The following is an 11652-nucleotide window of genomic DNA, read 5'->3' as shown; positions in this document are numbered from 1 at the left end:
TCAAGACTCTAGTGGGCACATCTTCAGTCCTAGGAGACAGGCACACGGATGTGGTGACCAATAGTCTGTCCCAGGCTGGAGTGGCTAGCCAGTAGGTGAGAGCAGGACCAGAAGCCTTTCGTACATGCTAGGCAGAAGGAAAGGGGACAGCCTACAGGTGGAGGACCATATGCAACAGTAACTCAACACCTCAAATACAAGCTAGGACCCGGTTCTAAAAACCACCCAAATGCTTTAATAGCTGGCCCCCAGGGCCCAGTCTCATCAAAACCCTTAAATAAGGCAGGAGCTGCAGCTTGCCAGTCACCAGCTGAGCTCAGCCCACTGTAGGGAGGTGGCCCCAAGAGCCTTGGAAATACTTGAGTCCCCAGTCTATCTTGCATTTGAGTTGCATTGAGTTGACACAGCCTGTCAGGTCCCTGCAGCTGCTTGTTTCAACTTTATTGGGGTGTGAGATGCAGGCCAGATAGGTCACAGATACGAATCCAGAGCAGACTCGGGGTCTTCAGGCTAGGTCCCTGCACCAGCGGTGGATATGGGGAAGTGTGTACAAGCTATATGTACCACTCTAAGGTAACCAGGTCCCAAAACACATGAAGACTTGACAAGGTTCTGCCAGCCTCAGTCTCAATATCCCACAGCCTGAGTGAGGTCAAAGGCCTGTCCTGGGCAAGCAGCAGACCAAATCAGAACAGGTTTATGTCAGACATCATCCCACAACAACCCTTGTGAGGTAGGCTGTGTTGTCTTATTCTACAAATGGGGAGCAAGGGCTCAGGAGAGGTGAAATGTTTGCCCAAGACACGCAACAAGGAACACAGCAGCCAGATTCAAGGCCAGGTCAGGTTGGCTCCAATGCCCACAGGTTTCTCAAGGGAAGGAATCCTTTCCAAAGATCCAAGTTCAAAAGTCTCTGCCCAGTTAGGTGGGCCCAGCCCTATTATCCACTCCTAGCCCTGGGCAGTTGGATGTTAGGACAGGTACACAGTGGTCCCCGGGTGGTTGATGGTCCCAACACTAGCTACCAATGCTACAGATGATGGCTCTGGCTGCCCAGGAGCTGGGGGTGAGGTGAAGGCCGGTCTGGTCCTGAGGCCTTGTGGCCCCAAGTAGGCAGCGCCACACCATTGAGCCAGGCATTTTCCAACAGGCTGCGGAAGCGTGCCCTCAAAGTGGGGCCTGGTGGGCTGGTGCTGGTGCCAGAGCGAGGAGAAGGATCGCGTGATCCTTCCCCACTGGTCACCTCGGATTTCTCAGGGCCAGGCGTTGGTGGCTTCTTCCCTGGCTTCTTGACCTTGGGGGCTGGTGACTTATGAGCCAGGGCTTGGCTTTCTGGCTCATCTCTGGTCACTGTGGGTTCTGACGGGGATAAAATTCTGGCCTCAGTTTCAGAGCCATCTACAAAAGAGAAACACAGTCAGACTGTAAAATCCAAACTTCAAGGTCTCACTTCCTAGCCTCAAAATGACCTAAAACAAGGTTTCGCTTGCCCCAGAACAGCAGATGGAACCCCTCGGTGTCACAACCGTCACAGGCAGCCAGTCTTCATATGTGGCCATTGACAGACCAGTGGGAGCTTGCTGAAAAGTCACGCTCCTTCCCACGGACACCAGAGCTCCACCTGATGAGGATGCTGCTTGAGAGCCAAACTGAGATGAAAGGATGCTTGCAGGTTAGGAAACACTGGCTGGGCATCTCACCAAAGAGGAGGCTACGCCACACGAGAGCCATCACCTTTCTGCCAAAAAAAAAAAAAAAAAAAAAAAAACCAGGACAGGAGCCAAAGACCAGGCTGCCAGGAAAACAGTTCAGATGGAGAAAGACTCCTTAGGCTGCCAGGAGAGCACAGGAACCCAACAGAAGCAAACCTGATCCGCACCTCTAAGAAAAGGTCATTACACAACACCCGCCCCCAGGAGTCATGAGAACCCACAGCTCAGGGAGGAAGTGTGGGCCAGCTAGGACCCCGTTCCATGGCAGTACTTTGCCTCAGAGAGGCCCATGGCACAGTGCCTAGCTACTTAAGGAAGTAAAATATATTGCTCAGGAACACGGCTGGGTAAGGGGCTGGGTGGCAGGAGTGTGCGACAGCAGGCAGTAAAGACTCTGGAATCTAGAAATCAGTTTACTGACTCAGAGAAAGCCTGGTCACCTTCACCTTGTCATGGCCTAGGAAACCGGAGTGTCCCTAACACACAACAGTCCTCTAGGACATGAAAAGTTAAAAATGAAAATAAAAGCACGTTCCACAGCTGAGCAATGGTGGCATATGCCTGTAATCCGGCACTAGAGAGAAAGGAGCATCGTAAGTTTGAGGATACTCTGGGTTATAGGTGGGATGCTTTCAAAACCAGAGTGCTACTGAAGAAGCAGGACGATGCATCATTGTAGAGGAAAGGGGAGCCACCAACAATTCTCCAATCCAGGGCAACAGGGGTGAATGTAAGTGCCAGGAGACAAGAGAAAACACACATTCAAAGGCATGTGCTTATGTGGAGCATGGAGCCCTGCCAGATCCTGGGCATGGAAGGTGAACGAGGATGCTTTACCAGGACTGAAAAGACTGCAGGCGGGAAGTAAACTCAGAGCAAAGCTGAGGCCTGTGGATTGGGATGAGTATAAAGCAGGCCCAGGTGCCAAGGGACAGAACTCAGCAGGTTATTTAGAACTAGTGCTCAGACGGAAGACCCTGGAAGGGGAAAACTTGGGGTGGAAAACATGGCCTGGCCGAAGTGCCAGCTGCCTACACAAGACATAGAAATTGCAAGTCCCGGGCTGGAGAGATGGCTTAGTGGTTAAGAGCACTGCCTGCCCTTCCAAAGGTCCCAAGTTCGGTTCCCAGAAACCACGTGGTGGCTCACAACCATTTGTGGTGAGATCTGGCACCCTCTTCCAGCCTGCAGGCACACATGCAGACAGAATACCAAGACTACTGTATACATGATAAATAAATAAATCTTAAAAAAAAAAAGAAAGAAAAAAGAAAAATTTGCAAATCCGGAAGGAGGCCATCCACAAGGGGGCGAAGAACATTTCCATGTAAACAGATCTCATTGATGCCTAAATGGTCAAGAAGGCAAGGAAAGTCCTCAAGTCCCTGAAACCCCACCCTTTGCTCCAGCCTAAGTTTCGGGAATCATTCAGACCCTCGCCCACCGTCCACACGAGCAGGACACACACCTGTCCCTCGCTCACACAGCTCCAGTGGCTACAGGGCTGCCCCATGCTCACCCAGCTGGCGGCGTACACAGTCATGCCACTGCAGGCCCAGCAGGTCAGGGTAGATATCAGGCAGCTGGCGCAGTGCCAGCAGCTTCAGCATGCGTGAGGTGCAGCCATGTAAGGCGCGTTCACGCAAGGCACGCTCCTCTGAGAGCGTAGTGGGCCGTAGCTCCACACGATGCTCCTGAAGCACGTGGTCCACAGAGGCAGGCGGCAACTTTGGAAAGAGACGCTCCTTCACCAGATGGATGGGCACAAAGATGGCACCCGCTCGTACCACATGGGGGAAGGGGCACTGCTGTGTACACAGAAACCTCTGTAGCTGCGACAGCAGCTTGTCTAGTAGCCCCTGCACACCCTGGCAGTCCTGCCACGCAGCCTGGCCCCAGGGCCCGGTTGTCTCAAGCCACTCACGCAGTTTCTCTGGTGGAGAGTGGGCCACGGCACCCGAGATGGCATCACAGAGGGACGTGTGCAGCCCTGTAAAGTGCTGTTCTAGGGAGTCTGCTCGGGCTGCAGTGGAGACCTGAGCAGTGGCAGGAGCAGGTCCCGAGGCTGGGGCAGGGGCCATAGCAGGTGATGGAACAGGAGCAGGAGCAGAAGCTGGGGCCGGGGAGGCCACGGCTATGGCTGGGGAGGCCACGGCTATGGCTGGTGGGCTTGGCAGGGCCAGGTTGAAGCACGCCACTGGCAAAGGCTGAGTGAGAATCTGGAGTCCCACGGGCACAGAGGGCGGGTTGGATGCAGGCTGGGCAGGGGCAGGAGCTGGGGTAGGTGGGGATGGGACAACAGCTGCAGGTAAGGGTGCAGGACGGAGTATCTTGAATTTTCGGAACATGAAGGCCACAGAGCTGTGGAAATTGGTCCTTGGTGTGGTTTCTGTGGCCACTTCAGGTATTTCTGTGACCATCTTTTTTAGGCCTGGCAGAGCTGACTCTGTGTTTTCCGTACCTGGCCCATCCATAGCTTCAGGGGACTTATGTGCCTCAGGACTAATGACCCTGGCAGGGACAGCTTCGGCCACAGACTTCTTCACACTCAAGTCCAGAGCCACCTCCTCACGAAGAGAGCAGGGAGGCCCAGAGGTCTCATCCTGGACAGGCAGGGTCCCCTTGCAATCTTTGTCTTGGCTCTTACTGGTGGCTGAAGTGGAGTCTTGCTTGGCTGTGGGCTCTGGGGTCTGCACATCCAGGTAGTCACGGTAGGGGGCCAGACTAAAAACATTGTCAATCACAGGCATTGGTGGAGAGTTGGGAGGCCTGGCACCTTTCTGTGGAAGAGACTGGCGCTCCTTGGCACAGGGGTGCAGTGCTGGTGAAGTGTGGGGACCTGGACTGTCTCGGATGACAATAGGTACCCCAGGACGCTCATCAGGTCTGGGCTGCGGTTGCTCTTTCCTGCAGCTGGGTAGCCATGTCTTCTCCTGCGCTTCCGGTGCTGATTTCTCTGCAGTTCTCATAGGCTCAGAGCACGGCTGGCTGGCTGGCAAAGGCTGGCATGTTCGCTGGAAGGCACTGGGCTGTGGCACTGGTTGCACACTGTTCTGGGAATGGGAAGGTGGTGTTCCCCCAAGCCCTGGGGATGCCCCATAGAGAGAGAGGTCATCCCTGGCATAAGGGAAACCCAAAGTTTGGGGGACAAAGTCCAGTGGACACCTTGGCGCAAGAGGGGGTTCCAGCTTGAGCCCTGGTGAGGGTGCTGGGAGGGGTGCAGAGGAGTAGGAATAAGTGTCTATCCCAACAGGGGGCAGGTAGGGGGCCTGAGATGCCTGTTGCCTCAGGTAGGGATTTCCCAGTCCACCAGCTTGGTATGCAGCCCCCTTGTGTGCTCCCAGAGGTGGCAGTGGGAGCAGAGAGCCGTAGTTACCCTGCTTCTCTGGGTGACGACAAGGAGGAGGGCAGGGCAAGGCCTGTGGCGGTGGGGGCAGTGGATAGTGGGGTGGCACTGCATCCTGGCAAGGGGGTCCCAGAGGCTGGGCAAGCTGGGTCCAAGGACTGGAGGGTCCCTCAGATATTGATTGCTTGGAATCCCCAGAATAGGGAGCCGTGTACTTCGAAGCCAGGAAACCTGGGCCGTGGATGGTTCGATACTTCTCCAGGATTGTCTGGCATGGAGAAAAAGTCAGAGAGGAGTCTTTGCCAGGTGCCCCAGTTGGCAGTCCATGCAAGAACGACCCATCCAAGGGCTGGCACTTGCCAGGAGCTGGGGCTAGTGAACAGGGTGGGTCAGCAGAGGGCAACAGGGGCCCAGCCACCAGGGTCCAGTCAACATCCAATGGTCTCTTTGCTCCCCCATCCCCTAGACAAGTGGACAGTCCGTAACACAAAGGGCTGCGGTAGACAGGCTTGGGAGCTGCCAGTGGAGGGCCTGGGTATGCATGAGCTTGGGCACCAAAGGGCAGAAGCTCACTGGTCTCTTGTATCTTTTCAGAGCCTTCTGGCGGAGGACGGTAGAGCAGGCAGTTTGTCAACAGGTTGTCAGTCCGGAGTGGGGATCCTGCCACACCAGTGGGGTACAACGGTGGGTATGGGGTCCAGGATGCCAACCGCTCAGATCCTGCCTTGGAAGTACCCCCTATAGGGCAGGAGAAGTATGCACCCTTATAACTGCAGGAGTCCTGGTTGCCAGCAGGAAGGGGCAGGCCATGTCCAGGCCCTGGGTCTGGTTCCAGGCGGGGCAGCTTGCCATATATCACAGGCCCCAGAGGCCCCAGGGGCCGCTTCTCTGCCATTACTGTGAAGGTGTCAAGCCCTCCTGAACCCCTGTGACTGGACTTGTTGACCTGGGGGAGAGGAGAGACAAAGATAGTTAGAGCACAAGCTACTCGTAAACAAGTAGAGGCCCTCTCTGACTCGTTGCCTCCCAGGACTCTGGCCCTTAGCAATACTCAGCTCGGACTGAATGGAGGAGCTGCCACACAGTTTTCTGACTCTTTGTTTCTGGTCATCGTTTTTAAAGTATAACAATTACATGGACTGTGGCTTATATACAAGTCCACACACCCATTGTAGGGGCCACTTTCTGTTCATTTAACTGCCAGGAAGCCTCCCTTGGGGTTCTGGGCAGTGCTGGAAAGTCAGTTGCCTTGGCCCCCTGCTCTGCCTCCCAGGTAAGACCTATCTATCCCAAAGTCACTGATGAAAGGGATGGCACAGGAAGTGGGCTGCCCTTCTCTACTGGTTCCTATTCCAAGATGCCACCGGTCTCATAACGCTCCTACAGCCAAGACATAGAATCTCTGCGCTGCCTACAAATTTAGTTTCTTCTAACGCTTTATTGACCCGCTTGTCTTACAAAAAAACCAACACCTCAAAACCAGGTCCCCAGAACCAGAACCAATGCTGACAACCAGTCCTGGATGGATAGAGCAGTCCCTTCCAAGTGGCTACCTCTCCAGTCCTCAGCAGGAGGGTCAAAGCTGACCAGCAGATGGCGCTGTGGTGCCAACAGGATGGTCCTGGGCTGGGGAGGAGTGTCTGTGTTCATCTCCAGGCCTGGTGCACATGATGCACGGGAGTGGGGGTGCATGCCTGGGGAGATGTGATGGGAGGCCCCAAGGGCCCAGAGTCCTAGCTGGCAACTATTTCCTCTGTTTCCTCTGTACTTAGTCACCGACAGACTAAGTGCGCGAAAAAGAATGCATGGGTATTCTTTCCTTGGAGCCTTTCCCACTCTGCTCTTTCCCACTTTTCCTTAATAAACCTGGCTTCTATTTGAAAGAAAAGGCAAACACAACACAGAGGCAAATCCAAAGAAGGATGAGGATCAGTGTCCACAGTATCACAGGCACTTTCTCCACAACAGGCATCCATGACTTATGGGCAGCTAGCTCCAGCTGAGGCTATCTCCTCTCCCTCCGGAGTGAGCACTCCCACCCCCTAAAACTCCCAGTGGCTGGCTTAGAAAAGGATAAAAGGGATCGATATTCCTGAGTAGGCCACAGGTTACGTGCCACATGCTTCTGTCACCAGCTTGCAGGGACCAGCTTTCTCCTTTCCGGGCTATTGGGGTTCAGAGTTAGGCCAGTAAGGGGACAACATTTTTTTTAAAGAAGTAAAGAGTAGTATGGCAGGCCCATTCCCACCCCAGCAGATGGCAGCACAGAGGCCCTCTAGACAACAAGGACCTGTGTCCTAAGGGGAAGGCCCCATCCTAGACTGCTGTATGTTTTATGGTTAGTTTTGCTTTGTTTTTGTTGGGTTTTTTTCTTTTCTGACTAAGCCTAATTATTTTTCTCTTGCTGTCCTGGAACTCACTATGCAGACCAAATTGGCCTTGAACAGCGGTCCACCCTCCTCGCTTCCCTGGTGCTGAGATTGATTAAAGATGTGCACCGTAAGGCTTGCATGGTTTGGAGGGTACCAAGCCCGTTCTATCCTTGGGGAGCTCTGGGTTAATTAAGGGCTGGCTCTGGTCTCAACTCCACCAATGCAACTTGGGAACTGCTCTAACCATCAGTCCCAGGAGACCTTCTCTCCCGGGCTCAGCCCAACCCGTGCATGCCCTTTGCCCTAGAGACTTCCTGAGAACCAGCCACCTGGGACCCTCGAGAGTCTTTGTAGGAGTGAGGGCTCCAAAGAGCTAGCCCCAGGCTCTGAAAGGCGAGGAGGTAACATTATGTCCTGCCAGTAGGATGAAAAGCTCCCCCAAAGGAGGCCCCACCCCACTCAGACAGCAGCCAAAATGAAGGTGCCTTCCGGACACTGAGGTGGCCTCGGGCGCTTGGAGAAGGTAGGGCCACAGGTGATCCTTCAGTGGGGATGACAAGTTCTACTAGTTCTTACATGAATTCTGACTACAGCCAGAACCCAGGGCAGGGTCAAGCGCCTGCCACACTCTGCTCTTTCCCCCGGGGGTGGGGAAGGGGGGGGGAGGACAAACAACTCCGTGGGTCCATTTCTATTTCCACGTCACATCCTTGGGGCCTCAGGAAGAGCGCGATTCCAGCCGAGTTGAGGCCGGCATCCGTATTCTCTCAGCTCTAAGGGACGCCGGCTGTCTTCTAAAACTCTTTGCCAGTTGAGGCTCTTAGCTCTCCAGACACCGAACATGAGACAGCCCACAGTTCCCAGTTTAAGAAGAAGGGTCTCTAGAAGCGCCACCACTGAATTTCCTTCTACCGGCCCCGCCTATGACAATCGAGCCTGCGGCCCATAGCCGGCTTTGCTATGGAACCGGCGCCCCACGACACGCCAAGCTTCCGGGTGTCCCCGAATCTCTCTCTCTCCGCGGCTCTGCGACGCACGTGCACCCCAGCAGGCTGACACACAGCCTGCCACCACGCACGCAAAGCCGTTCGGGCACGTACGTGCATGGCCCGAATCTGCACACATGCCCCCCACCGCGCAACTACGCTCGTCCGTAGCTAGGGCACACGTTTGCAAGCCAGGAGGTTCGCCCTCGGAGCCCCCAACAGATCGACGCCCGATGAGACCAAGAGGGTGGGGGGCCCGTCTACCCACAGAGTCCGGGCAGCCACCTCCTTCGGGGCGATCCCGCCAACCTGGGCTGCAGCCAGAGAGTGAGTCAAGCGGTGGCGAGGAAACCGCAGGCGGTCCTGTTCCAACAGGGCTCGTCCACGGCCCCGCCGCACCTCTGCGCCCGCAGCCACCAGTCCCAAGCCCCACCCCCACCCCGAATCGGCGCCGGGCAATCCGCGTGAGCCCGGCCCCGCGAGAGGCCCGAGGGATCCGCCTGACTCCCCGCCAGCCCTACGCCCGGGCACTGCTGGGGCTCCGAGGCTCTACCAGGCCCTGGGAGCATCCAAGTCCTGGCAAAGTCTGGGCAGCAGCACGACCGGGCCCCGCAGCCTGACCGCCCGAAGCCTCAGCACCTGGGCCCGGGCCCCTGCGCTGCGTCCCGGGGACGGCCGGTAGGGGCGCCCTGGGGCAGGGCCACCCGCCCCTCGCCCACGCGCCGACCGCAAACTCGGCCCAAGTTTCCGCGCCCGCCGGGCAGGAGAGCTCCTACCTTCAGAGCACCAAGCTTCTGGAGGCTGGCACCCGGGACCACGGCCCCATCCTCCAGCGCCACCTAGGCTGCGGGTCCCTGTCCGCCCGGCCTTGCGCGGGAAGTCACGGCAGGCACCTAGCACAGAGCCACGCTCCGCGCTGCCGTTCGCGCCGCCGCCGGGCGCCGTCTGTGGTCCCGGGCGGGGCGGGCCAGGGGCGGAGCGGGGGCGGGGCGGCCCGTTGGGTGGGGGCAGAACCCGGCTGTGCCTCTGGGAGCCTGCGCTCCCTTGGGCCCTCCCGTGCCGAAGGCCTGAGTGGAACCAACTTTCCCGCGACCCGGCCTCTGGCTTTGTACACTGCCTTCACTCGCCTAGCTCCTCGAACGTCTGCCCCGAGGGCAGTCATAAGCCCTCATTCAGTCGTTCCGTTAGATCATTCATTCCTTGCCACTTTCTAGCCATGCGACCTTAGACCTGCCACTTAAACTCCAGGAACTTCAAGTTTCCTCATTGGTAAAAGTGGTATTGTCTCATAGAAATGGCAGGGCTGGCAGCCTTCGAAAAGACACATTGGCACACAAACTGGGGTATGGTGATTTACAACTGTAAACCCTAGCATTTGGGAATTGCCCAGACTTTGTGCTGAGCCTGGGATACCTAGCAATACTCTTTGTTGTTTTGTTTTGCTTTGCTTTGTTTGAGACAAGGTTTCACTATGTAGCTGTGGTCTGGGAACTGCACTCTATAGACCAGGCTCACAGAAACCCGCTTGTCTCTGCCTCCCCAGTGCTGAGATTAACAAAACTCTTAACAATAAAAAATCAAAACGAGCCAGGTGGTGGTGGAGCATGCCTTTAATCCCAGCACTCGGGAGGCAGAAACAGGCAGATCTCTGTGAGCTAGCCAGCCTGGTCTACAGAGCGAGTTCCAGGACAGCTAAGGGCTGTTGCACAAAGAAACCCTGTCTTTAAAAAAAAAAAAAATCAATAGATAAATAAACAATTAGTTAATTAGTTAAATCGATGCCACAAGGGAACCCTGACACCCTTGACCAGAACTACTTCCTTAGGAAGTTGGAAGGAAGGCCTCATCAGGACAGGACAAACTACCTACAAATGCATCTCATCTCCTGTTAGCAATTTCCTTACCCGGAGAGGACCAGGAATGAGGCTCTGGGGGTGTTGCCAAGTGACCTTGATGGGTATCTGACCCTTTTTGCAGATGACTCCAGAACCAGCCAGAGCATGAACAACCTGGAAGGTGGATGGGATGAAGCAGCCCTCACCAGAAAAGATTTGCTGCGGAAAGGGGACGGGAGACCAACTGTGTCTGTTTGCCCGGATGATAGCCACCAGGTTGTGGAACCTTGCACTGTTTGCCACTACTCCAATTTTAAAGAAATTTGATACCTGTAGTTCTAAGACTGCCCAAAGGCCAAGGCAGGGGCAGCTAGAGAGGGAGGAGAATGGGTGAACGGCATACATACAGATCAAAATGAGTGCAGGGCAAAACCACTCAGGACACCACCCTGAACCACACAGGTCAGGGCTGCCTGAGTCAAAGCAAAACAGGGCTGAGCGCACAGGTGTGGGAGCAGCTGGAGCTGAGGAGGCGGGGCCGGGCTTCAGGTAGGTCTAGGAAGAGGAAGTGAGATCACCCAAGGGGGGGGTATCTCTTGGATTGGAGTTGGAAGATATTTTTACAAATAGAGGTTGGGAAGGGGAGACTCTTGAGGGAGTTGGGGGTTTCCCAGCCACAGTGCAGGCTGGAACAACAACCCAGATTGCCTGGGGTTTGTATTTTCAGGTACTTTAACACCAGTCTGTGTGTCTGTGCCCTGCCAGCTCTGGGTCGTGCCAGATCTGAGAGCCCTCTCTCAAGCGGTTATTGTTTCCTGCTCTCACACCTCACTAACTCTGCCCTTCCCACCCTACTGCATAGCACCTACTCCCACTCCTACCTGCTGTTTGCTGGGAGGAAGGAAGACAGCGTCCTTGGCTCTGTGGTCTAGAACTCTCAGGTTGTGGGCCCCAGTAGGACGCCCATCAGACCAGGATGATCCTGCAAGACCCTAGGGCCCAGCAAAGACTTCAGCCCTCCCCCCATTTTGTCTCAATTCAAAAACATCTCAAAGACAGTTGTCACACTAATCAGCTTGTCTGTTCCTTGTTGACATCACTTAAAAACTCTGGATGACCAAAGAAAGGACACAGGATGGAGGACTTGAGAGCCACTAGCAATTCCTTGGGCCTTAACTCGCTCAGCATAAAGCAGAAGCCACCTGCCTTATGTAGACCACAGCATCAGCATCCAGCAACACCCGTGAGAAACTGTTCATAAACTGCAGGAGACTCTGGAGCGCTGGGCAATATGAACTCCTCAAGTCTCGGGCATTGGCCTTCTCTTTCTGCCCCAAGGGTCACGTGCAGAGCCCGTAGCAGATAAAGGTAGCCCTTTCAAGGTAACTTGAGGGGCCCCCT

At 55.4% G+C, this 11652-nt stretch overlaps 1 protein-coding gene across 2 annotated transcripts; it reads right to left on the bottom strand.

Annotated features, from left to right (window-relative positions):
* Positions 1–409: 409 nt before the first annotated feature.
* On the bottom strand, positions 410–9366 carry CUNH15orf39 (chromosome unknown C15orf39 homolog). Of its 2 annotated transcripts, none has more exons than XM_041647487.1 (3): positions 9193–9366; positions 3232–6004; positions 410–1398 (listed from the first exon to the last, which is right to left on the bottom strand). In XM_041647487.1, the coding sequence occupies exons 2-3, from the start codon at positions 5951–5953 to the stop codon at positions 1031–1033; spliced, it is 3090 nt and encodes a 1029-aa protein (XP_041503421.1). In that variant the 5' UTR covers positions 5954–6004; positions 9193–9366; the 3' UTR covers positions 410–1030. The 2 variants fall into 2 exon arrangements, with proteins under 2 accessions (XP_041503421.1, XP_041503422.1); XM_041647488.1 differs by having other exon boundaries at positions 1263–1398; positions 3181–6004.
* Positions 9367–11652: the final 2286 nt, after the last annotated feature.

The sequence above is a fragment of the Microtus oregoni genome, unplaced genomic scaffold (genome assembly GCF_018167655.1).
Source record: "Microtus oregoni isolate MIOR12 unplaced genomic scaffold, Mior012 000179F_ref0000403, whole genome shotgun sequence".
NCBI classification, from domain to species: domain Eukaryota; kingdom Metazoa; phylum Chordata; class Mammalia; order Rodentia; family Cricetidae; genus Microtus; species Microtus oregoni.
The sequence above is the reverse complement of the archived record's forward strand: the minus strand, read 5'-3'. Positions and strand labels throughout refer to the sequence as shown.

Coding starts and splice junctions, on each gene's coding strand:
- CUNH15orf39 (XM_041647487.1), bottom strand. CDS start 5,953: ATGGCAGAGAAGCGGCCCCTGGGGCCTCTGGGGCCTGTGATATATGGC. Junction 1,399..3,231: donor CTGTGTACGCCGCCAGCTGG/GTGAGCATGGGG, acceptor TCTCTTTTGTAG/ATGGCTCTGAAACTGAGGCC.